General features: G+C 35.2%; 1 protein-coding gene across 5 annotated transcripts in view; it reads left to right on the forward strand.

Moving 5' to 3' along the window:
- Window positions 1-27,503, forward strand: part of SLC38A11 (solute carrier family 38 member 11) — a 46,270-nt gene extending 18,767 nt beyond the window's left edge. For 3 of the 5 annotated variants that reach the window (XM_036023374.1, XM_036023375.1, XM_028510701.2), the window contains 5 exons: window positions 12,309-12,379; window positions 13,061-13,222; window positions 16,410-16,522; window positions 19,646-19,777; window positions 26,782-27,503. In XM_036023374.1, coding sequence (XP_035879267.1) covers window positions 12,309-12,379; window positions 13,061-13,222; window positions 16,410-16,522; window positions 19,646-19,777; window positions 26,782-27,072 — 769 coding nt within the window. In that variant the 3' untranslated portion in view covers window positions 27,073-27,503. The remainder of the gene's footprint in view (window positions 1-12,308; window positions 12,380-13,060; window positions 13,223-16,409; window positions 16,523-19,645; window positions 19,778-26,781) is intronic. The other 2 variants (XM_036023376.1, XM_036023377.1) reach the window with 2 other exon arrangements.
- Window positions 27,504-27,730: the final 227 nt, after the last annotated feature.

Raw genomic sequence — 27,730 nt, forward strand, 5'->3', positions numbered from 1 at the left:
TGTGACCATTTATTCTTCTGTTGAGTAAACTCAGAATGCCCATTGTTTCTAGCTATTTTGGTGTGTGCTGGGAGAAAAAAAGCTGAAAGGCTTATATAAGTCAGCACCTGCTGCAAGTTGTTCACAAGCAGGTGTGGAGAAGGGACTTATTTAAAGAAAAAGAAAAAGAAATGACAGTATAGTATGAGGAGTACAAAACTGAAGCATAAGCCTGGGGCAGTGGCAGTGCCAAAGAAGAGAGTGCTTAGTAGTCTGTCTGAATCAGAGAGGGCTTCCTGGAGGAAGAGAAAGATGATCTGCATGTTTTGAAGGATGAATCTGAACGTTTTCAGATAGATAAGCGTGTAAAGGCATTAGGATGCCTGCAAAGATAAGGTATTACAGGCTCAGGTAAGGCAAGCATAAAAACCCAAAGGCATGTATTAAAGCTTCTGACATTTACTTAGCACCTATTATGTTGATACTGTATTGAGTTGTGATTTTCAAAAGCTGAATGCACAGCAAGAAAAAGCTAATAACTATATTAAAAAGAATTCAATAAATAATTTTTGGGTAAAAAATTTAATTGCTCATGACAACCCTTTTAATGGAAGCTTTTATAATGAAAAGTGATTCTAGAGAATAAATCATTAGGTTATAATAAAAGATCTTATAGATTTAGTATAGCACCATGAGGCAATATTGAGAAAAAGCAAGGACTTAAAAGTTGGAGGTAAATAAATTATTCATTAATTGAGCTCCAATAAACAGTTGAAAGCAAGGATTTTTCAATTCTGGCTTCACATTAGAATTACCTGAGAAGCTTTAAAAAAGACTGACACCAAGTCCTCACCTACAGAGATTCTGAGGCACTCTGTCCAGGGATCAGGCAATCCAATTCATTATTTAATAGTTACGAGTCTATGAACAAGGTTTCACAGTCCCTTGGTTTAAAGAGATTAAAATTGAGGAACACAAATAGAGCACTCAGGGGCACGGACAATGGGGAGGACTGACTGACTGTGGGAGTGAGGGGGGTGGGGCGGGGAAGGGGAGAGTGTGGGGGATAAGGCAGAAAAACTGCAACTGAAGAACAACAACAACAAAAAAGCACACTTTTAACTGATGAATCACATCTAAAAATAGACCAGAGATTTGGTGTTTAGTTATTCTTTTGTCATTATTTTTCATGATTCATTCTCCACTTCTTTTTTAAGTATCATTTATACACAAAATGTTATGTGAGATACTATTGTGAATACACAGAAAAATAAAGTATCTCATAAATGATCATCCTGGAGGCAGTGTATCTCCACACAAAGGAAAGAGAAGGGAGAGGCCACTTCCTGGTGGAGCTAAGTGAATTGATTTTATGGCCAAAGAGCTATTTATTTCTGCCATAAACAAAATGAGGCCTGTATCTTTCTAACCTTCCTCTAGTGGTGATATCTTACTTTATCTAAGCTTCTGACATTTTTCTAATAGGGATTATTTACTTAACTCTTTCAATATTTAGTTGTTAAAGGAGTATGCTTTTTTAATACTGTGCTGCTTTTTATTTCTGTTTGAATACTACTGCAAACAACTTCTGTTTGTCCAGATTTACAATCAGGCTAATCAAATCCCATGTTCAGGGATTGGCGTAGTTGCTACTCAGGCAGGCTTCTTTCTGGAAATGTGACAGCCATGAATGCTCATGATCCATAAAACATGAGAAATTCAATACTCCATGTGTGTTTTTCCTCATTCTTGGTTCAGATGAATGGCCCGAAAAGACATACTTTTTCAGAGGGTTTTTAAAGAGGTATTTGAAAAAGATCTTCAAACCCACTATCAGAAAGAAGGAAGGTCTGTAATGGCTACTGGTATTGACCTTGTTACTATGGAAACACCTTTTTAGTGGTTGTGTTTTAAAAATAAAACACACAATTCAATTTCCTTTTCCATAACTCATGGGGCCATAAATTCTGCTTTCTGATATGATTTCAAATTTCTCACAGTCCAATGATTTTCAGTTCTTTTTAGAAATAATGGACAGTTTTATTGTATTTTATAACCTTTTGCTTTCTATAAACTGAGGTGGTAAAGCAATTTAATTGCTTTTCAGGAAGTGTGCTAGTACAAAAATGCAATAGCACAGTTCTCCCATTCTTTTTTAAACTAGAATCAGAGACATTATTGCTATGAAAACCTTCATTTTATGCTTTATTGATATTCAATTCTTTGCATTCAGGATAGAAATCATTGCATGCAGTCCAAATTTACAACTATTTTCTTTTCATATAGCATCTCTTTTATAACATTTAAAACAATAGTATGTGTGGTTGGTGTTTCAAACACAATTCCAAAAATGCTGCTAGACTTTTCACAGGTAGTTATGTGTACAATATGTGCCATCCACAAGGATCTCAGTACATATTAATTTTTTTGCCCCTTATAATTCTAACCCTGAAATTCTACAATATAATACCATATATAAAGAGGAACCAGAGGGAATTAAAGAAAGGATCAGACAAAAATGGGTGAGGACAGAGGAATAGTGCATATTTGGAAAAAAAGAATAATTAGTTTTGTCAAATACTAGCCACTGAATTTTTGATAATGTATAAGTTATTGTTCTTTTTGTTGCCAATGACAGCAACCCCAAGACCCAAAGTGAATGAAGCAAACAGAATTTATTGACTCACATTACTGTAAAGTTCAAGGGTAGTTCTGTTATTAGATTTTGTTGGATTTAGGAACTCAGTCAATAAAATCAGACATAATTTTTCTTTTTCTATCTCTTGGCTTCTAGTTCCTGAAGGGTTTTCCCTTTATTGTGACAAGATGGCAGCACAGCCTCGGCCTACATCTATTCAAGTCCAAGTCCATATAAAAAGAGGAGCTTTGTGTTATAAATTACCTCCAGTTTTACTTCCAGTATTAATTCTGATTGGCTCCAATGAGGACCCAAGACAATCCCAAATCCTATCATCATAGCCTGTGTTGAGTTACTTGGTTTTAGATTACATGCCTACCCTCCATGCTAAGGATAAGGTCAACCAAAGTAAATCACATGAACTGAGAGGAGGAGAAATGATGATCCCAAAGGAAATCAAGGCAACGATGCCAGGAACAGACATTGCATGATATAAAATTCAGCTTTCCACTACAGGTGATAGGAAGTTACTGGTAAACTTCCAGGAAGTCAATCAAATAATATGGGTAGGATCAAGGTTATAGAGAATTAAGATGAAAACAAATGATAGGAAAGTGAATTTTGCAAATCCTCTCTCTCCCTCCCCTGTCTTATTTGTGTGTGAAGAGCATCAATAAATGCAACTGCCATGACAAAACAGTGGCTTCAGGAAATAAGAACTATAAATAACATGTTTTACTATAAAAGATATTAAACATTTTATAGACCAAGCCAAAAGTTGGAGCCAAAAGTCACCCAGGAGATCTTAAAAAGTTGTAATTTATGATACAGAGTAATCTTTGGAGAGGAGTTGTGACACTTCTTCCTCTTAAAACAGTAGGAGTATGGAGAGCAAAATACGAATTTATTCTAAAAACCAGTGAAAAGAATTTGAGTGTTCATGCCAAGTGCCCTCTATTTTTTCAGAGATGAGATTATTATCTGAGAGTGTAGCAGACAGGGGTAGGTTCAGAACTTGAATAGTTGCATTGGTTAAATTTGGAACTTTCACCATAGGAAGTGAGAAGGGACTGATACATGGGGATAAAATAATGATGTTATTTGTTAAATTATCTTTATTCATTTTATATGTCTTGTTGCATATGTTATGTCTTTCTCACCATGTCATAAACTCCATGAGAACAGGGATCATATTTGATTTTTTTTTCACAATGAATCCTCATTACTCAACACAGTGCCTAACACAGAAGTAGAATTCTGCAAAGAACTACTGACTGATCAGGCAAATGAATGAATCCACGTATTTTCTGATTTTAGTTGATTCAACTTCAGGATTAACCAACCAAAATTTTGAAGTAATGATGCAATAAAAATTATCTTGGGACAATAAGAATGTCACATGAAAACATTACTTCTCAAAGAAAATTTTCCTCAGGCTACTTCTACATTAGAAAAAAAATTGCTAATTCATAGCTAAAATACTATTTGACTCCAAGTTCTGTAGCACTGTTAGAGCAACTGGTAAGCTTTACCAGACAGATTGCCTACATGAAACAACAAATAGAACCATTGTTTGACTTGAGTCTACATGAGACTAGGAAAAACAGCTGCAAGACAACATATTCTGAGAGGTGAGTTCAGTCATTGTAGTGTTAGTGGAGCTGGAGGAACATCCTAGGCTGCTCAGTGTTAGAAACACTTTCTATCTATCATCAATATTTTTATAAATGGCTGCCTTAGTGAGGTTTCCCACCTGCTTGCTATTTCTAGTTAGAAGACAGAGTGGTCTCTAGCATAGATTCATAACCAAAGGGCAAACATTGTGTCACCTGTTCATTCAGCCAACAAACATCTACAATGTCCAGCTGATGGCTGTTATTCTTCTAGGTATTGGGATGAAGGATGATCCCTTGACCTCAGATACCTGTAGTGTGTGGATGGGGAGAATAGACATTGAAGAGATAATCTCAATATAATACTTAATAGAATTATGGGAAAGTGCAATAGAAACAGAGGAAAGGCTCTTAGTACAACCTGGGCAGTGGTTATATCTCAAGATAAGACAATGTGTGGTCTGCTGCTTGAAAAAATGCACTGGCATTAGTTGGGTGAAAAAGGAAAGGTGGGCAAGATTGGAAGTTATTGTCAACAAAAGGGTGGAGGGCCTACAAGAGTGATGTTTTTAACATTAGGAGGGACTTGGAGAAGAGGGACACTTTGTCATTGATTAGTGGAACCATCAAATAAAAATAAAGGTGCTTTTATATTGTTCCTCAAATATATTTTTATCGTAGTTTTAACAATAGCCATGTCTTCATATTATCTCTTGAAAACCTGCTGGCCCTTACCAGGTAGCTTACTTGGTTAGAGCGTCGACCCGATACACCAAGGTTAAAGATTTGATCTCCAGTCAGAGCATATATAATAATCAACCAATGAATCCATAAATAAGTGGAACAATAAATTAATGTTCTCTCTCTTTCTTTCCCTCTCTCTCCCTACACCTCTCTAAAAAAAAAAATTAACAAATAAAGAAAACTGCTGAAGACAGTGCTTTACTAATCCACTGATTATATAGCTTTCATGTTTAGGAAGTAACTAGAGTTTTGAAGATTCTGAGCTGAAAGTTTGGCTAGAGTGTGCAAAGAAATAATCGTAGAGAGGTTGGAGGAGATCAACGTGAACGAAAAGCATTATGTGTAGTGCATTGAAAGTTCTTAAGCAGAAAAGTGAGCAGAACTAGCCTCCATTTCAACTGAGCTTCTCTTGCAGCAGGGGTGAGCAGAGATGGGGGGCAGAAGGACCTGGCAGGAGGCTGTCTATAGCATGCAACAGGCAGCTGGAACACTATAGGAACAAGGCTGGTACAAGGAAGAGGAGAATAAAGGGGTGTGATGCCAAGGTTTCCAGTTTGGATGGCCAGGCTGGTAGATGGTCCACAACTCACCACACAAGTGAGAAAATCGAGCCTGTTCTCTATTTCAGTGTCTTTGAATATATTTTGCTTGTTTATTTGTTTTGTTGTTTAGGTGACCAGAGGGGAGAGGGGAGGGAATTTCAGGGGAAAAGGGGAAGAGTTTACAGGAACAAGTATAAAAGACACATGAACAAAAACTAAGGGGTGTGTGGCAATGGGAGGGAGGTGGGGAGGGCTGAGGGGGTGGGCTGGGATGGGAGTAAAAGACAGAAAACTGTACTTGAATAGCAATTTAAATTAAATAATAATAATAATAAAGAAAAAGAAAATCAAAGAGTCTATTCAGTCAATTAGCATTTACTAAATGCTTACTATTTTAGTCACTTTTCAAGGTCCTGGGGCTGGAAAGATCAATAAAGCACAATCCCTTTCTGCAGGTCTCTTAAAAATTGCTGGCAGCAAGGTGGTGTAGACAAACACATAAAAGATAACCTCAACAGACTATTTAATAGAATTATGAGCAAATGCTATGGGAACAGGAAATGAAGAAGGTCTGGTGAAAATATTTTTGATATTTTAGTATCTTGATTTTGAGTAACACTTGTGGTGTAGAGAGAGGAAGAAGAAGGAGAAATCATCCAGAGTTTTATAAATGCAAGTGTGGGATTTAGGGACCGTCTGCCATGGACAAGATTGTGCTGGGACCGCATGTACAGTGAAGAGAAGAGAAACCCAAGTAGAACCTGAATGGAAAGTAATTATCTGGAGCTCACATCTGAAATTACACTTATTTTAATGTAAGTTCTCATAATATTTTAATGTAATTCTGTTTTTTAAAAAACACAGTGGAGAACAAAAACCACATACATAATTCTAACACATTTTATTATATTAAAAAGTGAGATCCTGCCCACTCCCACTCACTCTCTGCACTTTCAATCCAAACTGACAAAAACAGTTAACACCAATTTTTAGACTTGACAGAGGAATTAGAGGTAACAGTGGAAAAAAGAAAGAAAAACATAGGTGACAGAATAAAAATCAAAAGTGATTCGTGTTTCAACTGAGACAAAGGAAGCATTTGTGATGTTTATCGTTCCAAGCTGTGCAAGCTTTTTATATGATTCATATAAAAATTATATTTTGGCAAAAAATTAGCACAATGTCTTATATGAATCTTAACTGAAGATTAGCTTTATGTAAAATTTGTGTTTAAAAAGAAAAGGATCAGTTTTGATGTTCAGAGGGATTACCAAGAATTTTCCTGAGCAGCTTTCCATGTTCATGTAAATCACGATTTTCTACAGAAGAGACTCAGAAGAGATGTGAGCCGGGAGCCAGGAAGTGGCAGAGGGCTGCCCAAACCAAGCTGGGGAAGTGGGCAGATCTGCCTGTGTCATTAATAGCTTGTGGTGTGACAGGAAATGTGCAGCCTATGTTTGCCTGCCAGCCAGAGCCCTTCACTCTCAGATGTGTCTGCTTGAAGAGGTTAATATGTAAGTCTCTCTTAACAAAGTCACAGGCTCTACTGAGAGGGTCTGATTTGGAAAAGTGCTTGTATTTAGTGGGAAAGTATTTGGGCAGGTACCACAGAGAAGTGTGATGTTTGATCTTCCTGATCGGAGGTCTTATGTTCTGGGGATCAGAAGCAATCCCCTTGAAGCTTGTATTTGTAAGTCTGTGAAGACTGGAGATATTTGCTAGGACTTGCTTCCTAGTGCTTTGCTTTATTACTACTACTCAACTGTTGTAAAGATAAGGTGGAATTTGTCTTTCAAAATAGGATGAAATGCCTCAATCTAAGAATCCAGGCTGAGATGATACTGCAAAATGAATAAATCTCCAAAACCTCCCCACTCCCACTTCCACCCCCAACAAACAGTTTTCTAAAAGCATGTAACTAAGCATATGGCTGAATAAGGGAAGCAATTATTCTTTTGAAAGTATTTTCCATCCCAAGGCTGCAAACTGCTCTATGCCAGCCTCCATTTTTTGTTAGTATTAAAATACATTAAAACACTTGAAGCATTACTCCTTAAGTGATCTGACCCTCATAGCAAGCTTCCATGACTTTGCCATGATCTTTTTGAAACTTTGTAGGGCATTTTACATTAGAGTTCACTTTTGGTACTATACTATCTGTGGGTTTGGAAAAATGTATAATGACATGTATTCATCATTTATTATCATGCAGAAAACTTTCATTGCCCTAAAATTCCTCTGTGCTCTGCCTGTTCATCCCACCCCCTAATCCCCAACCCCTGGCCACTGCCGATCTCTCTGCTGTATTCATAGTTTTGCCTTTTCTGAAATGAAATACAGTTAGAATTACACAGTATATAGCCTTTCAAATTGGCTTTTTGGACTTAGTAATGTGTATTTAGGTCTCAGTAATATGTATTTGGGTCTCCTTCATGTATTTCTATGGCTTTATAGTTTATTTCTTTTTAACACTGAAAAATGATATTTCATTAATTGGACGTACCAGAGTTTATAGTTCATTTATCTACTGAAAGACACCTTGGTTGTTTCTAAGTTCTGGCAATTATAAATAAAGCTGCTATAAACATCATATGCATGTTTTTGCGTACATATAAGTTTCAGATTTGGGGGTAAATAATTCAAAATAATGTTTTATACTTGCTTGTGATCTTGATCAACAATAGACTATCATATTCAAAAGTGAATATTCATTTTCTCTTTCTCTAGAGGTAACTGTTATTCTTAAGTTGGATTCATTTCTTTTTACTCAGAGGTAACTATTACATTTAAGCTGCTTTAAATCATTCCTGTTCATGTTTTTATACTTATACTATGCCTTTTTGTATTGACAACAATATATAGTATTGATTACTATGCTCATAAATATAATCCCTGTGGTAAAGATATAATGATACACGATCACTATTTTTCCATCAATCTTGTAATCCATATATTTCCATTTTGATGCAGTTAGTACTGGGTAACACATTTTAAGTGCTCTGTAGCACACAACTTTATGATTAGGTCACTTTTTATGGACTTATTTATCAATTCTTTTGCTGGACATTGAGGTCGTTTCCAACGTTTGGTTAATATAAAGAATGCAGCAGTGACTTCCTTATCCATGTCTCCTCGTGCACATGTGCGCTTCCCTAGCCTGGGGAATGCACCTAAAGATGTAATTGTTTGCTTACAAACTTTGATTAACTTTGACTTTACTGGACATTGCCAAATTCTTTTCCAAAGTGTATTACAATTTACAGCTTCCTTTATAATAATTGCAAGTTTTTCTTTCCCAGCAATTTATCAGCATTGCTCTTGTTGAATTAGGTGTAAAATGCTCTTTTTTTATGCAGTTCATTTTAATTTGTCTAATTATTAAGGAGGGTGAAGAACTTGGCATATTTATTGGCTATTCTCATTTCCTTATGTGTCAGTTGCCTACTGTGCATTGCTCACTGGGATATCTTTTTCCTATTGATTTGCAGGACTGTTTACTCTACTGGATAATTACCCTTTCTTGGTTGTATGCATGACAAATTTCATCTCCTAGTTTTTAGTTTATATTTGTTTTCAATTTTGTATTTTATCATGCAGATATTTTATATTTACTTACTTTCATCAATTTTAAGTCTATCAATCTTCAGCTTTATTGTTTTGCTTTTGAGTTTTTAAAAAGTTCTTTCCATTCTCATTATTATATTTTATTATTTGAATTTAAATACGAATTTGGGGAGAATTGACATCTACATGATACTGAGTCTTCCCATTCATGTGTATGGCTATAGTATATTTCTCTAGTCATTTATATCACTCAATAAAATTATATCATGCCATTAAGATTATGCATATCTTTTTAAATATTTAGTATTTTTGTTGTCATTACTATTTAAAAAAACATTTTATTGGTTGGTATTTGTGTACATTGATGCCATTAATTTCCGTGTATTGAGCTTGTGTCCAGCAACCTTGCTGAATGTGCCAACTAATTCTGCCAGCTTATTAGCAGAGTCCCCTGAATTGTCTTTGTACACAATTACATTATGTACAATTAATGTATTCCTTTGCAATTATTACATATATCACCACTTATTGCATTGCATTAACTAGGAATTTCAGTCATGTATTATGGAAACAGTGATGGTGAACATTCTTATCTGGTTTCTACCTTATAATATTTCTAACTTTTCACTTCTAAGTATGGCATGTGTCTATCAGGTTAAGGAGGCTCTATTTTATTAATATTTTGCTTATCAAAATAAATACTGGATTGTAGGCTATTCAACGTATTTCGCAATGCTTGCTAGCTTTTTTTCTCCATTATCTGTTAATGTGATGAATTACATTAATAGATTCTTCTGCCATTGAACTACCCTTGTATTTATTAGAAAAACTCTCTTCTTCGCCATGATTTTTTCTTACACATTTTCTTGATTGCATTTGATATTTTATTTTCTATTTCAGAATCTAAGCTTAAAGTCAGAACAATCTGTATGTTCATTCACATTGGTATCAAGGCTTCAGCAAACTCATAAAATATACCAAGGAACTTTTTTTCCTCTTAAAATGGTCATTTCTGGAACTTATTCACAGGCTATTCTTTAAAAGATCTCAAAGTCACATTCAATATTTTTTCTTCTCTTTACTTAGATTTCAACACACACTTTTACTGATTTGTAACATATTTTTAGGTACTTTACACCTTAAAAAATCAACATCTTAAGCTGAACACAGAAAAATCCAAAATGATCTCTACTGACTTTTCATACTCCATCTTAGCTAGGAATATACTGAAGTAACCATATGGGCCAAGAAAATTTTTAAAAACTTATAAAGAAGAAAATTGAAAATCGAACCTTTATCTTTTTATTACTAATATAAGAGTTAAAAAATAAGACACCAACTCTGTACTAAAAGGAAAACTGAGTTTTCTTCACATGCAAATACTGTAACAGGGAAAGTAGATGAATTAAATTCTATTAAAAAGTTAGAAATCTTCTAGTTTCTGCAATTGTTAACTCTGCCTTTAAAAAAGTTTTAAGGACCATGAACAAAATATGGGGTTTTCCACATTAACATTGGAGTTTGACAGGTATGCTGCTCGAGTTAATGTTTGCTGCAATTGTCATGGAGGCAGCAGGTGGCAGCAGCTCCCACTCAAAAAGCTGAGGGAAGTGGCGCAGCCCAGTAACAGCGGAGGCCTCCCTTGGAGGCTAGCTAGTTTGTGTCTCTGTCTGCTCAGCCAGAAGTGGAAAGAAATGGTATAATGCATAAATCCCATTAACTTTGACAAAACAAATGGGACTTTTTATATCTACTTCACCTCTAGAATTAACAGCAAACATAAAGTAGTTAGGTCTAGGCTTTCTAGGACTTTTGCTCCCCATTCTCTTCTGATTTTATGCATTCTTTGGATTTCGATGAAGCCTTTTCTGTTCAGGGAAGCTGGCCATACTTTTAGACTTCTGCTATCTTTTATTAAATCACAGTGGGTAATACTAACAATACCAACATGTAGTCTGATAATACAAGTGATCATTTATTGAACAGTTCATATGTGCTAGGTTTTCTGTTAGGAGTTTTACATTATTTAATTTACATAATAACTCAATAAGTCGGGTACTATTTTTATTATTCTCATTTTATAGATACAAAACTGAGACACAGACAGGTTCAGTAACTTGCTTAAAATCATACAGCTAATAAGTGGAAGGGGCCACAAGACAACCACAGGCTGTCCTACCTGGAGCCTATGCTCTTCACTATTACTCAGGGATGTGGTAATCAGGGAAACCAATCCCTGCCAATAGATAGGCTAGCAAATATTTTAATTCCATTAAGAAACAGGCTTCTTCGAGCTATTTAAAATGTATGTTTCCAAAACCTTTTTTAAGAAGTATGTCCACAGGTGGGCATTTAAGGTCACTGAGAGTTCCGCGTCGAAGAGATATTGGAATGAACAGACCAAGGAGAAATCTAACCTTCTTCCCTTACTATCTGTGGAAGCTTGACAAGTTGTGTGACCACCCAGGGATTAACTTTCCTAATACATTAAATGGTAATAATAACACTTCAGTTATTGTGAAGATTGAGATAACATAGGATAGTTTCCAGAACGTAGCTAAGTACATCCTTGATTAATATTAGTTCCCCTGGTTGATACAAGAATCAACCAATGAATGCGAAAATAACTGAAACAACAAATCCATGTTTCTCTTTCTCGCCTTCTCTCCCCTCCTCTCTTCTTCCTTCTTTATCCCTTCCTTCCTCTCTCTCTAAAAATATTGATAAATCAAAAATACAGTTCTTTAAAGAATATATTAGTTCATGTCCAGCTTCCTCAATAAAGTAATGTCAACTATGAATTTCTCTGGGGTAGGATGAATCTGGAAGAATTAGTTGGAGGGGAATAAAGAGCAGTATTGATTAATTGATGAAGAACTCTGCATTATTAATTTTTGTATCTTTCTCAGTAAGTATATCAAATGATAACAGATGTCTGTTGTTAAACTGATGGATAAATAAAGTCACAAAATTAAGTAGTCAGTGGATATTTTAAGTATATAAAAATAGAGTTTTTCCAAGTATTTGACATTCATTTCTAGAGGACTGGGGTCAACAGAAAACATTAATATTGGGGGGAATTTTATTTATAATTAAATAAGATTAATGGAGGTGCCTTATTATTTCTGACTTAAAGATACTCATTTTATACTGTGACAGCATTCATTGTTCTTAGATATGCTTATGCTTCTATTTGTTTAATCATTCATTAAGTTAACTCTCTTCTAGACCAAAATCAGAAGATGCCTGGGTATTTGCAAAACCCAATGCCATTCAGGCCGTTGGTGTCATGTCCTTTGGTGAGTATATGGTTTCAAAGGCCCTTGCTCAATATGGAGTCTTCTGTACAGTGAGAAAGTGCTATGTTTCATATTTGTGCCTGAGAACAGATGACCTAAGTTTTAGACATTATATTAACAGCATATGACCTAGTTTGTGCCACCATAAAATTAGGCTCAAACTTTTCTCACTCATCACTAAAATTTTCTTCCATTTGGACAAGTCTGTTTCTCATGTAGAACACTCATTAAAGTCATCTTATTTCTTAACTTGAAAATCTAGCAAATGTTGTGGATTTCTTGAAAACCTTGCACACAAATTATTAGGAATTGGACAGTTGTCTAAAGCTACTCTGTTACATCCCAGATTGGAAAAGAAATTGTAGACTGAAAAATACAGTGTTGTATATATTCCCTTTAAGATTGGAAAGGCCACTAGGAAATGGAAAATGAAATAGAAAATTGAATAGGCCTGGTTTATATCAAGAGTGACATGAAGAGACTACACAAACCTAATGTGAATGAAATTTCTCATTCCCAAAGCTGTTAGAAAGATTATTTTTTGACCTACTTCATAAATTAGTATATTTGAACTTCAGCTCATTACCATTCCAAAGTAGCAGACATCTCTGAGTTTTGAGAAGTAAAAAAAGAACACTGGTGCTTGCTTCAATAATGCTTTTTATTTTTACTTTTTTGCAGCATTTATTTGCCACCATAACTGCTTTTTAGTTTATGGTTCTTTGGAAGAACCTACAGTGGCTAAGTGGTCCCGCATCATCCATTTGTCCACCTTGGTTTCTGTCTTTATATGTATCCTTTTTGCTACATGTGGATACGTGACATTTACTGGCTTCACCCAAGGTAAAAGGAGGGGGGAGGTCTTACTGCAATTTGGTATTCACACGAAGTGGAGCTATCATTTCTCATCTGGCTACAATTACAAGCAACATTCCACTTCAGACTAACACTACCTCTTCTACCCATTTTCTCCTCTACCTTCTTGCCTTTCTGCTGTTTCTGTTTCCTTATTTTCTCCTATTTAAACTGCTAAACTTCAATACTGACTGATTGGTTCAGTGGGTGGTGCATCATCCCACAAACAGAAAGGGTGCAGGTGTGATTCCTGGTTGGGGCACATACCTGGGTTGTGGGCCAACTCCCGGGTTGGGGGCATGCAAGTCGTTTCTCTTGCACATCATTGTGTCCCTCTCTTTCTCCTTCCCTCCCCCGCTCTTTAAAAAATAAATAAACAAATAAAAATCTTTAAACTGCTAAATTTCTGCAGCCCATTCTCTCTCCTTCCATGCTTTCCTTTCAGAGCACATGAATTTTGGCTTCCTTCTCTACTACTCCACTGCAATTTTATTTTCAAAAACAATAGTAAGCTTTTACTCTTCAAAGCTAATAATTTCCTTGGTTCTGATTCTCACAGACCTCTCTGAATCACTTAACAGTACTGAGCATGCTTTCTTTCTTCCTATGAAGAAAAGAGCGCTGCCTTGCCATCATTCACTCTGTTTATATACTTTTTCTATCTGAATAATTCATCTACCTCCTTTCTCCCCTATACCGCCCACCCCTCACTAACTGGCTCACACAAGTTGCCTTTTTTTTGCCTCTTAACAAATTCTCTAGAGATTTTTATTATTTTAACTTGTCCAAACTTTTTTTTTCATCTCCAGCCTCTTGCCTACATTTCTACTTCATTGGCCCATTCTTGCCCTAAACACAAAATATTATTCCCACAAAACCAGTCCCTTCCCTCTCCCCAACCTCACCCCACTGTCCCACACCAAACTTCTCTTTTCTTCTATTCACGAGGCCCAACAATGGAGCGGTCGCCTCTTCTCTTCCTTTTACCCTCGCACTCACTCATCTATGTAGTATAATATACAGAATATGCTGTATAGCGTATTCTGACAGCCTGCTAACTGCTATGATTCATGCATCTCACTTGCTTTTGCAGGTCTATTATCTCATTTGACCTTCAAACAACCCTATGTAGATAAGTGGAATAACTAGCTTTACCTCCTGCTTAAAACACAAAGAAAAGTGACTTGCCCAGGCTGGCTGGTGAGAGTGCAGAAACCAAGTCTCCTGATTTCCAGTCTAATTTTACTTTTATTTTTTATTGTGGCCAACCCCATTTTAGTAAAGTATGACACATTAAAAACTCTCTTAGACTTCCTCTCCTCTTAGGTTTGTTTTCTGATGACGCTGAAAACTGGGTGGATGGTGCATTGTTTCAAATAAAGGTTAGAGGTGTCTATGATTAAAGGCAGATATTTCTCAAGAAATAAAGATGGCTTCAAAATAGAGTGATTAACATGATTTCAATGCAGTAAAAATATAATACAATACATGTATGCACCATTAGAGTACACTAATGAAGTACTTTGAAACTCTTGATAAGAATCGTGTTTCAAAATATTGCCACGTATCACTATTTTTGCCAAGATGAATGGCCTTGTAGGCTCCAGTCAGTACAAAACCTTGGTTTGTAAATGCCTTCTCTGTAAAACATAAACCCTTTTCTTAATCACACCTTCCTGGTGTTTTTATCAGTGGTAATTGCTCAGATATAATTAAATCTTTATATAACAAAGCTGACAGGTTGGTCTAGGTTTGTTTTTGGCTGTTTTTCCCCCTAGCTATAATTCCCTAAAATATACTTCTACTCAAGCTAAAATAAGCTGACATTGTTTCTTCAGGCCATTTCACCTTAAGCAAATCTGGTCTTGTTTGTGCAAACTCTGTGCTCCTTTTCTTTTCCTTTCAGTAGTTTAATTTCAGCTTGTGAGGAGGCAGTAAGATCTCTAGATTGTTCTTGACATTCCCAGTGACTTTTGAATAGGTGTCAGGCTCATTTTTTAGTGAAGGTTAGTGAAGGGGAGCTTCTGTCCTTTTTCCTCAGAGTGCTGGAACCATTTCAATCAACCCTGAAACAAGTCTCTGCCCCTGCTGCTTTGTGGTTTAATCCCCTTCTGCCCCAAAGGGACCCAGAAAGTAATATACATTTGTTCTACAGTAGGAGGAGAGAAGAGTCACTTAAGTCTTAGGAAGAGGCAGGTCATTTAGCTTTTTAATGAATGAAAGTACAAAAGGATTTTTCTCTTTTTGAGCAATGTCGTAGTGTGTGACTTTGATCTAATTTTTTATTCAGTCTAATGAAAACTGTGGCCAAAATTTTAAAATGGACACACATTACATTGAGGAAATAAACAAACTGAACTATTTTTTGTTTCAGAGTTTGGAAACTTTTTGCTGACATGTCTTCTGTGTCCCCATTAGATCCAGTATTTCTTCATAGGTATATGAGAAAATGTAGTTTCTAAATAAGAATTGATTCATGGTATATATGCTCCATCATTTAGTTCGGAACTAATGAAATATACTGCTCTTCCATATTTCCACAGTTTTAAATCAGTGCATTTACACTTAAATTCATGGGAGATAATGTATGTTTAGAATTCCTTGCTGTGGCCCTGAATTTGTGATTAAACCCTGTAGTGTGATACACAGGAAATTCAGCTCCCCAGATGCAATGGTCCATTCTTCCTTTCAAGATTGTCCTTGATCTATGAATAGCGTTTCAAAGGAAATTTGTTTATTTTAACAGACCCTTCTTTTTAAAAAAATAATGAGGTCATTTACTTACCAGAAACAAAGACCAGAAGCAAGTTTATAAAACCAATGCACAAGAATTTAGGGAGTTGATTCTGGTGTAAGAAGACAATGGATAAAAATACTTTTCAAAAGTTGATATAAATTTAAGCAAATCTACCAAAATAAACAATGAGAATAAAAGAAAAACTATTAGTGATGAATTCATCTTCATGTGGTTCATGCACTAGTTTTAATATCAGTCAATAATTATATATTACTGAATTCAAAATTATATTTAGATTTGGCAATCTATTCTATTAATTAAATAAAATGAAGTTTATGTAGCATCACTGATATAATAAATATTCACTATCTCCTTTACTAGATATTTATATCAATATATAGCATCTATTAAATAAATCTATCTTATATCAATCTCTAGGAGACTTATTTGAAAATTATTGCAGAAATGATGACCTGGTAACATTTGGAAGGTTCTGTTATGGAGCCACTGTCGTTTTGACATACCCCATCGAGTGCTTTGTGACTAGAGAGGTAAGCACAATTCCTTTCCAGCACTTTATGTAGGGAGCTCTCTATTACATTTAATTTAGAAAAATTTGAAAATAGTTTGAATCTGTAAATTCTCAAGTGCATGACTAGCAATATATGAAATTTTCTTTTCAACCAGTTTAAAGATAAATTTATATTCAAAGTTTACAAGATATTTTTTTCTAAAGTTAGGTTTGGTTTAGTTTATATTAGCATAAGTATAAATATTTATACAACTGCATTCCAAAATGAATGCCAGCCTTTAATAGAACCAAACTAAGGAGTTTAAAAAAATTCTTACAAAGAAATTAAGTACTAAGGTTTAAAATATGTTTTCCAAAATTATCTTTTTGATAAGATATTTTATGATACAACATGTATAATATTAAAGGCACCATAGAACAGATTCTGATCCATCTTGTTATATTTTTAAAACTAAAATCTTATTTTCCATGGAAAATCAAAATTCCATTTAAACCATTTGTTTTACAGATATACTTCATTTATATGTTTGTATAAATATATTTATTTGTATTTATATACCATATAAAACAATATAAATAGTTTTGTGTTTGTTTGTTTGTTTGTTTGTTTTTAAGTCAACTCCCAGTTATGTTATATAGTCTGTCTGTATTTGTGGAGGATGATTAGGCGAAAGAGACCTAATCCTTTCTGTGTAAAATTAGATAACATGGCTTGTCAAGTGTCCCTTATGCAAGTTAGCTAACACTTCACTGTACCAGTTAGCAAAAAACATGATCTTGCTTCACAGTGGTTCTTTCAGGAATCGTCCTGAAAAGGGACTATTAGTCTTAAGATCCTCTCCTAGAGCCTGTTTATGCAGTGTGCCATGTGAATGGCTCTAATGTGTGAAGTGAAATGCCTACAGAGCATTGAATACACTAACTAACTAATGGACACGCTTCTAAAGGCAGATCAGTGCTTACCTTATGCCGGTTGTGGGGGTAAGAACATGGGATAAGGAAATGTTCCGCACTGTGAATGTTTTTTACAGTTAGCACTTGTCCTCACTTGCAGATGTATAACTCACTGATCAGCTCTCCACCTTGAACATAAGGGGACCTGGACTGAACTTCACTTTCTGTATATGTTTTAAATCTAAAATGTTGCTAGCTAATGTTGGATGCCGGAAATGGTTTTATTTTAGCTTCTGCCGGGTACTTGAGGTTCAAATCCGATCTGCAGATGAGCAATAACAGATGGAGCCTTCTCACATAGTTTCTGGGGAACTGTTTGTGGACAGTCTGAGTCACGCCACCTGCACAGTTTATGTCTTTAGTACTTGGAACTTGCATTTCCTTTCTAGCTGCCATGACAGGAAGACAGAACTAAATCAAGATCTCTGCCATCATGGCAATTACTGGGCAGAGGAACCTTGTATATCCCTCACCCATTCACTTCCTTTCTCTTTTCCTTCTTTACACACACACACACACACACACACAAATACACAGTTGGCATAAACACAACCAAAGCCATTTCTATTTATAGGTGAAATAGCCAGCCATATACAAGGGTGCCCAAAAGCCTGTCTCACCAGCCTGACTCACTAGTGATCTTTCACCATCACGATTCTTTCCTTAAGGCTTCTAAAAGAATGAATTTGAAACAAGATAGTATTTGGAAAGATAATACCAATTGTAAAACCGTAAATGAGTAAAAGTTATTAATATCCCCATTAAACTATTATCAGACTTATGGTTGTATTCATCTATGGGAAATGTTACTTAGTTACCACAGTTATTTATCACAGCTTAGAGAGATGGCTTTGTTAAAGTCTCCCTGCCTCTGGCCATCTCCTACCATTTCTGACTCTTGCCTCATGGTTTTTCCACACATCCTTTTCAGGCTGTCTCCTCCTTGTCACTCATAAGTATAATTTCTGTTCTTACCTGTTTGCTTTTTTTCACAATGTTGCCCCATTTTATAATTCTACTCTAAATCCTACCCATGTTTTAAGTCTCACCTCAAGCCAAGGTAGGACAAATACATTTCAGGAATCCTGTTTCAGGGAGACAGAACTAGATAAATAAAGCTTCCTCTAGTTCAAGATTCTATTTGATTCTTTTATCCATCCATAAATTGACTACTATTTGTTTTATTAGGTTAGTTGGATCCCTCCAGTTAGAATATTAATGTCTAAGAATAGGAATCGCCTAGACATTTTCTCTTTGCCAATCATATCACAGTGTAGGACATATTCAACAGGTAACTGTTTATTGATTTCCTAACCTGTATACCAGTGAAAAATAATGATCAACTTTTCTCCATTTTTGTTGAGGAAAGTCAAGGTAAAATAGATTTAACTTGTATCAAATAGGATTTAGATTACATAACATTAATTTCCTGGTAGTGAAGGATATTACACATTCATTGATATTAAAGAAAATTTGGAAACTCTTTAGAGGTCATTCAAATAATCTAAATAGCATCTGTTGTTGTCTTAATGGTAACATTGTTGGACTCAAGGAGGAAGGATAGGCAACTTCCAAAGGTCTCTCTTATGCTGCCTTTCCAATATTCAACAAAGAATACTTGTTATTGATGTGTGTATGTCTATGTGTAAGTGCTTTGGAGAAGGTGGAACATTCATATGGCTTAAAATTTGATCGGTAGTATATTATACACTCCTAAGTGCCAAAATATAAAACATTCTCTTGATAAATCCTGCATGTGTCTGAGAATCCCTTTCTAAATATTCGATTTTTTACAGTTTTAAGTTGTATTCCCTATAACAGTAAGTTTTCCTTTTAAATAATTTATTGTTTATGTTTTACAGTTGTACCAATTGTATATCCCTCCACCCAGCCCACCCCCAGTTCCCACAGTCAGTCCCCACACTGTTGTTCACGTCCATGGGTCATGGATGCATGTTCTTTGACTAGTCCCTTCCCCTTCTTTCAAGCAGTCTCTCCCTCCTCTCCCCTCCTTACAGCTGTCAGTCTGTTCCATGTTCCATGTTGCCTCTAATCCTATTTTAGTCATTAGTTTGCTTTCTTCATTAGATTCCACTTTTAAGTGAGAGCATATGGTATTTGTCTTTCATTGACTGACTTATTTCACTTAGCATAATAGACTCCATTAAATAATCTATTTATTTGACAGGTAGTTGCCAATGTGTTTTTTGGTGGGAACCTTTCACCAGTTTTCCACATAATCATAACAGCGGTTATCATTACCACAGCCACGCTCGTGTCATTGCTGATTGATTGTCTTGGAATTGTTTTAGAACTCAATGTAAGTGCATTTAAAGTTTTACTTCTCCCATTCTAAACATCACTTTAAAAATGGTATTCACGTTTAACATAAGACGCATTTTCCCTTAAAAAGGTGTCACTTTCTGAAGATAATTTAAAGTATGTTTGTTATGTTATAGTAACTATTTATAATGATGACATTATGCACTGTATGGGACTATACACTTTTAGAACAGTGGTTCTCCAACGAGGGAACTTTTTTCTCTCCTTTCCCATGGGACATTTAGCGATGTCTAGAGACATTTTTGATTGTCATAGCTGGGTAGGCAGTTGCTACTGGCATCTAGTAGGTAGAGGCAAAGGATGCTGCTAAACATCGCACAATGCCCAAGACAGCCCCCGTGACAAAGAATTATCCAATTCAAAATGTCAAAAGTGCTGGGATAGGGATACCCTGATCAGAGCACTTTTTCACTTTCATTTTCTATAATACATAGATATTACTAAACATAACTGTAAATTAATGCATCTGGAATTTCCTTGCCAAATAAAAATAAGTCTAGAGAGATTCGTTAAAATATGTGAATGAAGAGAGTGATATCCACACCCCACATTCACTTAAAATGGCCCATGTTCTTTTCATTTAAAATCTTTTTTCTCTCTCTAGAAATTTCCCTTGTAATATCTATTGCTACCTTCCAAATCTACATTCTCATTACATCACATCTGAATTAATACTGGCTTTTTGCTTCCACTAACACATACTTAATTTTTCCTTCCAGTTTATCACTACCCTGCTTAAAAATCTCTGCTTTCCTACCAGAGCAAGCATAAGCTCTGTTGCCTCTATAATCTGACCCCATGCCTTCTATGGGAAGTTATTTACCATTTACTCAAAACTTACACTCATTTCTAGCCAATGTTAGTTTTTGCCTGTAAGTCATGTTGGTTATTTTATTCTTTGACTTATGTTTATTATTTTCTATACCTATTATTTTCTTCTTATTTCTGTCCAAATCTTACAAAGATTTAAGGTCCAGTACAACTTCTAACTCATTTATTCATTGAATAGATATATACTGAATAATAACTATGTGCCATACGATAGAGATACAATAATGGGAGAAAACCAGAAAGGATCCATGCTTTCATGAAGCTTACAGTTTCACAAATAAACATGCAAGTTCAGCTGCTCTATAGGCAGTAAAGAAGACAGAGGGATGTGGATGAACTCCCAAAAGACATTTTGAGAAAAGGTTTTACAGGTTTTGGTGACAGATTCAATTGGGAAGACAGAGAAACTCCTTGGTCCTACTTTGTGGAACTAGGATAATGATGCTATTCGGTGAGGCATGAATAATGAATGTCTCAGAATCACAGCATTTGTTATTCAAGAACCATGGAGAGCTGACTTTTACAGGTGAAATCCCACATCGTCATTTACTCACTCTATTGAGAGGTGAGAGATAGGTGAAGGTATTGTCAGTGCCCACGACACTGTTCCTTCCAGATGCCGTTTGGATTTGAAGTTCCAAACAAAAGTAGTGGAAGGTTCAGTCAGGAACACGCTATTAAGGATTTTCTTGTAGCAGAGCATACGGAAAGTAGGGAGTAGACAGCTTCCCAAACCACATAGGGCTGGGCAACTATCTATTCCACCAACAATGAAATGAACACTCATGGGAGATGGATAAAATCGAAGGTAACTCATACCTACTTCCCAGTTTTGCATAGGCCAAAGTCTAGCAGCTTCACTCAAAATCATTCCATGTTCCAACCCTGATCTGTGTGAATGGATGAGTGCCACCTTAATGTACTAACTTGATTTATGTATTATCTTATACCATGTACTGTTTAGACTGTCCATAAGCTTTTCTTACTTACCAAATTATAAGCTCTTTGAAGACAAGAATGAATTTAGCTGCTGTCTCCATCCTCCATGGTATCAGGCAGAGCGCTAAGAACATAGCGCTCAAATTACTTCATGGGTGATTGCCCCTCGGCACCATGTGCAGGAACTATTTCTGCAAATGCTCCTGGACATGAGACATTGTTTAGTGCAGCACCAGGAAAGAGGGCTTTACAAAAAATCGTTGGTGTTGACAGTAATAGTAATCCTTGAAGTATGCCGTGAAGATGATTAATATAATAATTGACAGCTCTGTTATTTTTATTAAATAATTTTGAATTTTATTGTTGTTCAAGTATAGTTTTCTGCCTTCCCCCCCACCTCTCCCCATAGCTCTGTTGTTTCTTATTTTGTGAAATGTCTCACTTGAGTTCACGTCTTTTTTAATATTGTAGGATTTTGATATGAAAGAAAATATGTTTATCAACTGCCTGACCACTCACCACTTTTTGATAGCCTAACAATTTTTTATTCCCTTCAAGTTCACCAAACCATACACATATTGCTTATTCTTCAGGAAAGCTTTATTTTTGTAAATGTTACCATTAGTTTCTGCTCATTGCTAGCCTCTCTGACACTTGAATAACAAAATTGTAAGCATATAATCTATTAAATATTCTCTACTGCACTTATGTTGACTTTTACAAATGAAATCCCAAGTCAGTATTTACTCCATTGAGAGTTGAAAATTTTTTGTGGTTAAGACAGAATTCTGGTATTGTAATCAGAGAATAATATTTGTCAAATATCTGTTATAAAGTCAAGATCTGAGCTGGCTGTAGAGGACTATTTTTAAAAATTTAATATGTGACTGTAGCTCCTTAGCTTTTTAAAAACTTGTATATGTAGACATTCATAAAAAAACAATTAAAGAGGAGTGCTAAATTGTCTGTTATGGTCTAATAATCCAAGATGATCACATTAGTTTTAAAGTACTTTGTAGCTTAATAAAATCTAGGATCACCTTTCACTTTCAGACTACCTGCACACGTGTTTTCCCAATCAAAAGCCTTTTGGTGTGCACAATAACATATTCAGGTCTTTATTCACCTCCCTTTGGTGTAGGCATTTGCCATGTCTCATAGAGCCACATCAAGCATCACTTGTCAGTAAGTAATGCAGGCTGGATCTCGCAACACTTTAAACGTAACTAAAGCATGCTGTGTTCCAGTTCAGAACAATTATGTGAGGTAACCTGTATTGAGTATTTACTCTATGCCAAGTGTTTTGCATACATTATCTTCCTTAATCTGCATTAATTTTACAGATGAAGAAACCGAGGCACAAAGTGATTAAATAGGGTCGTACTAGTTGTAGGTGGCAGAATAAGATTTGAACACAGGCTTTCAGACCCTATAGCCCACATTTTTCATCCTTATGCTAGCCTGAGGTTTCCTAGGTGTAGGCTTTACATTATGTAAAATAAGTGTGTTCACTTCTCTATTCACTTTTAAGTTAAAAATCCATGCATTGTGTTCACCTGTAAAAGTTATCGGTAATATATGTGGATAGACTTTAATAATAGGTTAAAATAAATACTTTGAGATGAAATAAAATGAAACTAAAAGTTTTTTATCTAAACAAATATTTTTTCTTTTTTTATTTTAATTGTTGTTCAAGTACAGTTTTCTGCTTTTTACTTCCATCCCTGCCCACCCCCCCCCAAGCCCTGCCCACCTCCCTCCTGTTTCTACCCCTGCCTAGTTTTTGTCCATGTGTCCTTTATACTTGTTCCTGTAAACCCTTCCCCTTTTCCCCTGAAATTCCCTCCCCTCTCCCCTCTGGTCACTGTCAGCCTGTTCTCTATTTCAGTGTCTTTAGTTATATTTTGCTTGTGTGTTTTGTTGTTTAGGTTCCTGTTATTTTAACTAATAGTTTTATCTTAGTTAATAATTATAGCACTTTAAGAATTCTTTTCTATTGTGGCTCCTGAATCTTCACTAAGAATAACGATCTTCACAGATGAGATGCATAATAGAATCAGACCTTCAATTTGCAAATTAGGAAAATGCTGTTACTTAATGTAATAAAATATGTAGGATACATTACTCAGGGTTATGTTAGTTATTTAATAAAACACAAAACACCATTTAGAACTTAATTTCCCTCTTATTTCATTGTTTTCATGGCAGTAGACAACAATGATGTAGTTTTCCAAAGCTAATGCACCCTCGATGTTAAAGGATTCATTCTCGAAGCAAATAAAATAAATATGCCCCATTCTTGGTAGCATCTCACACGAATGTTGCTATTAGAGAAAAGAGGCATCTGCGTTAATTGGGCCCTGTGGGTTCCAACTTGCAGCAATACAAAGAGAAAAGATGAAGCAGCTGGTGCCTGAGGCCAGAGTAACCAGCCCAACAAGCACTGTGTGCAGCTCACAATGGAAGGGAAAAAGCAAGCCAGTGACCCAGGGAGAGCCCAGATGTAGACATGCAGTCATCAGACTGAGCAAGCCATGGTCCAAGCTGCCAGAGCCCTCCAGAGCTCAAGTTTCTTTTTAAGGAACAGGAATACATTCCATGAGTCCAGACTGACTACAAAGTAGAAATTTAAAGGAGGTATAAGCATTCTTTTATTTAGTTTTCAGTCTCGTGACTCATTTGAGAGGTATCTATTCAGGTAGGAGAATTCAGATACTTTTCAAATCTGTATTGCCAGTAAAAATCTTTAACAGCTTCTGCTATTTCCCAGCAAAATGCTCTGGCATCAATATTGTCATTATCAAAGGAGAGTGTGCTCCTGGCTTTCTAAATAAGGCTATATTTTGTTTCTTTAATAAGCCATTATGGTATGTCTATCCTGTCAAGCCATTTCGCAAAGTATTCCAAGGCCAGTGGTATATTCTCAAGCATGGCTACATTAAATAGAGCAAGTAAGCTGGCTTCTTTATATAAAATACAGTAGATGGAACTGTTCTAGCATTTTACACTTGATCTTGGGTCCTAACAACAACCTCTAGCAACACTAAGCTTTCAAATATTAAGAAGTAACTGCTATCTAGACAAGATACCCAACTGGACTTCTTTCAATACAAACATCAGCTATATAATTTTCCCACTAATTGCTACTTTCTCAGTTCTTAAGAATTATAATATAAACAGAACACCCATTGCTTTGCATTGCCCAGCAAGTTAGGTTTGGAACCATCCCAAAATGCTTTGTAGCTGGTGGCAGTTTTCATCCTCATAACACTTTGTATTTCATACCCAGATGAATTACAGTTTGTTCCTATAAAGAGAAAAGACTTGCCCCATACACACATATTATACACACGCACATATATTTGTGTTTTAATTACCTTTGTAATGTTTTCAAAAATTATTTTCAGGACATTAAAGAGTAATAATTATTATTAACACAGACTGAGTCACCCAAGATTTCTCCTAATTTAGAAAACAAGGTCAGTTTCCAGTGTCATGACAGAGTTCAAGGAATCCATAATGCATTTAATTCTGGTCTTATGAAAACTAATCCTTTATTCTTATGTACCTTTGTGGATATTCATTTTTATTCTGGTGCTATGAATAGCAAAATTATATTGTCTATATATTTTAAATTAGAATACAATTTTGTACCTCTTAGTAGCTTCTCATTCTTACATTTCTGACTATAGAAATATTTTCCATGAAATGTGGTCTGTCCTATTCTTCCCCAGATTTTTAGACATGGCCTGGCTAGTCTGATTTTATCATATGTCCCTCTTAATAAGCATTTACTGTTTTGTAAATTTGCCATTTTTGTAAAGATTTTTAAAAATACATTCTTGGAATCATAGTGTAACAATTCTGGTATAATGAGGATGGTACTTATTATAAAAGCCAGTAATTTTAGTGAATGTTGTCTTTAAAACTATTTTTAAGGCCTAAAATGTTCTTTCACATCATCCAACTTCAAAATTAGTTTTCTGTTAATTTTCTAAATTACCAAAGTTGTGAAAAAAGCTTTCAAACTTTTTGAAAAAAAATTTTTTTAATCACCAACATAATGTGTCAAAAGGTTTTCACACATTAGGTGATGGATGTATAAGGGTTTCATTATACTCTTCTTTCTATGTTTTTATATATTTACAAATTTCATAACTTTTTCAAATATAATATAATGTACATTTTATGGAAAGCTTGCTTTTAAACCAGCATCACATTTGCTATCAAGTGTATATTATAGAAAAACCCTTGTGTTTTATGGCTTAAGAAAATATCCCTTGTCATACAATTATATTTTATTAATGTCTGTTATATTTTGTTTAATATATTATATAATTAACATTTATTATAATTACAAAAATCAACTACCTAAAATTCTTTAAATTTTAACATTATTTTGTTTGCAAACATTCTAGTGCAAATATGGCATCCTCAAAGGAAAAGCTTCTTTTCTTTTGAAGTAAAACCTCTTGGTATTTTTATGATAGATGACCCTGCTCATAATTCTCAATCTGACATTTCCCCTCAGGTTGGATTTGTCCATGAAGTACTGTGGGAGAGTGTGAATGAGTCACAGCCATTTAGTTCTGCTGTCAATTTTCTAGGATAATTAATGTGCTCAGTTTTATTTGAAAGATGATATAGAAATGTGATTTCATGTTGAGTGCCCTTGGGTTATAGTTTTCCTTCTGGTATAGACAGGCACCTACTTTCATACACACTCAGGTGAAAATGAAAGACAATATGTCCTATATATTTCCAAATAGTTCCCTCTCACGCACAATGACAAATAGGCTTCTTAGATCTGAAGAACATAGTAGAAAACACAGAAATTTGAAATGAAGAGTGTAATGTAATATGATATAACTGAAAGTATGAAAAGTTCAAGAGTTTGCCAGAGGTCAGTCTTACCATCTTTTTTATTTCCTGTATCATATTCTGATTATTCTTTCTAGTCCATTATATTATACTCTGTTATATATATTTTTACTGTTATTTTACTTTTCTCGTTTGTAAATATGCCATCAGTAAAGAAAAAAAGAACTATTTCTAAGTTTTTCTTAGAATTTTTTCCTTTGATTGTGTTAACCAATCCCATACAACTTTTAACATGTACAATGACAAATACAGTTCATAAATGTTTTTAAAAACTGTCCAAGGAATGTTCCAGCCGATAACATTATCTTGTTTTCTCATTTCAATACGCAGGGTGTGCTCTGTGCAGCTCCACTAATTTTTATCATTCCGTCAGCATGTTATCTGAAACTGTCTGAGGAACCAAGGACGCACTCCGATAAGATTATGTCCTGTGTCATGCTTCCCGTTGGTGCCGTGGTGATGGTGGTTGGGTTTGTCATGGCTGTGACAAATCCTCAAGACTGCACACATGGGCAGGAAATGTTCTACTGCTTTCCTGACAACTTCTCTCTCACAAACATCTCAGTTTCTCATAGTCAACTGACAACTCAACTTTCAATTGTAAACGTTAGTACTTTTTAATGAGTTGACTGATTTTTAAATATGTACATTTGCATAGACTTCTAAACCACACAATAACATTCACACACATGTTTTAGTGTCTTTATTATAAAATTATTACTTTGGCATTTATTAAGACTTGGCTTTCTTTGTTCTTTAGTTCATTACAAAAAAATAAAGAGAAATAGAAAATTGAATTTATTTTATTTTAAGCTGGGGCAAAATAAATATTTCATTTCACCAACTACTGCACTAATGTTAATTGCAGAAGGAAAGTGAAGCCTTGGACATTTGCTGTCATCCTCTCAAAGCATTATTCTTTTATTTAATATGTGAGCCAACATATTCCGCTTTCAAATAAGTGGATGTTTGGGGCTTAGAATTTTGTATATGTGTCCTTCAGGAGACAAAAAAAACAACAACCTGGTTTTTGTGCTTTAAAGTCTATGGAAGCGAAGGAAAGAGAAGGGAAACTATTAAAGAATGTAAATATTCTGAAAGCGAACTGAAGCTGTCCTTTACAATTTCAACCGCATCCTTTGTATGGGAAGCGAATCCCTGGAGAAATGAGTCAATTCTTTGCCATGTTAAGAGTATGAATAATAGACTGGATTTACAGAGCAAAATGCGTGAGGAATTGAAATCACCTCCCAACTTTTGATCCTTTGAGAATATAATG

Source organism: Phyllostomus discolor, chromosome 4 (genome assembly GCF_004126475.2).
Source record: "Phyllostomus discolor isolate MPI-MPIP mPhyDis1 chromosome 4, mPhyDis1.pri.v3, whole genome shotgun sequence".
Lineage (NCBI taxonomy): Eukaryota > Metazoa > Chordata > Mammalia > Chiroptera > Phyllostomidae > Phyllostomus > Phyllostomus discolor.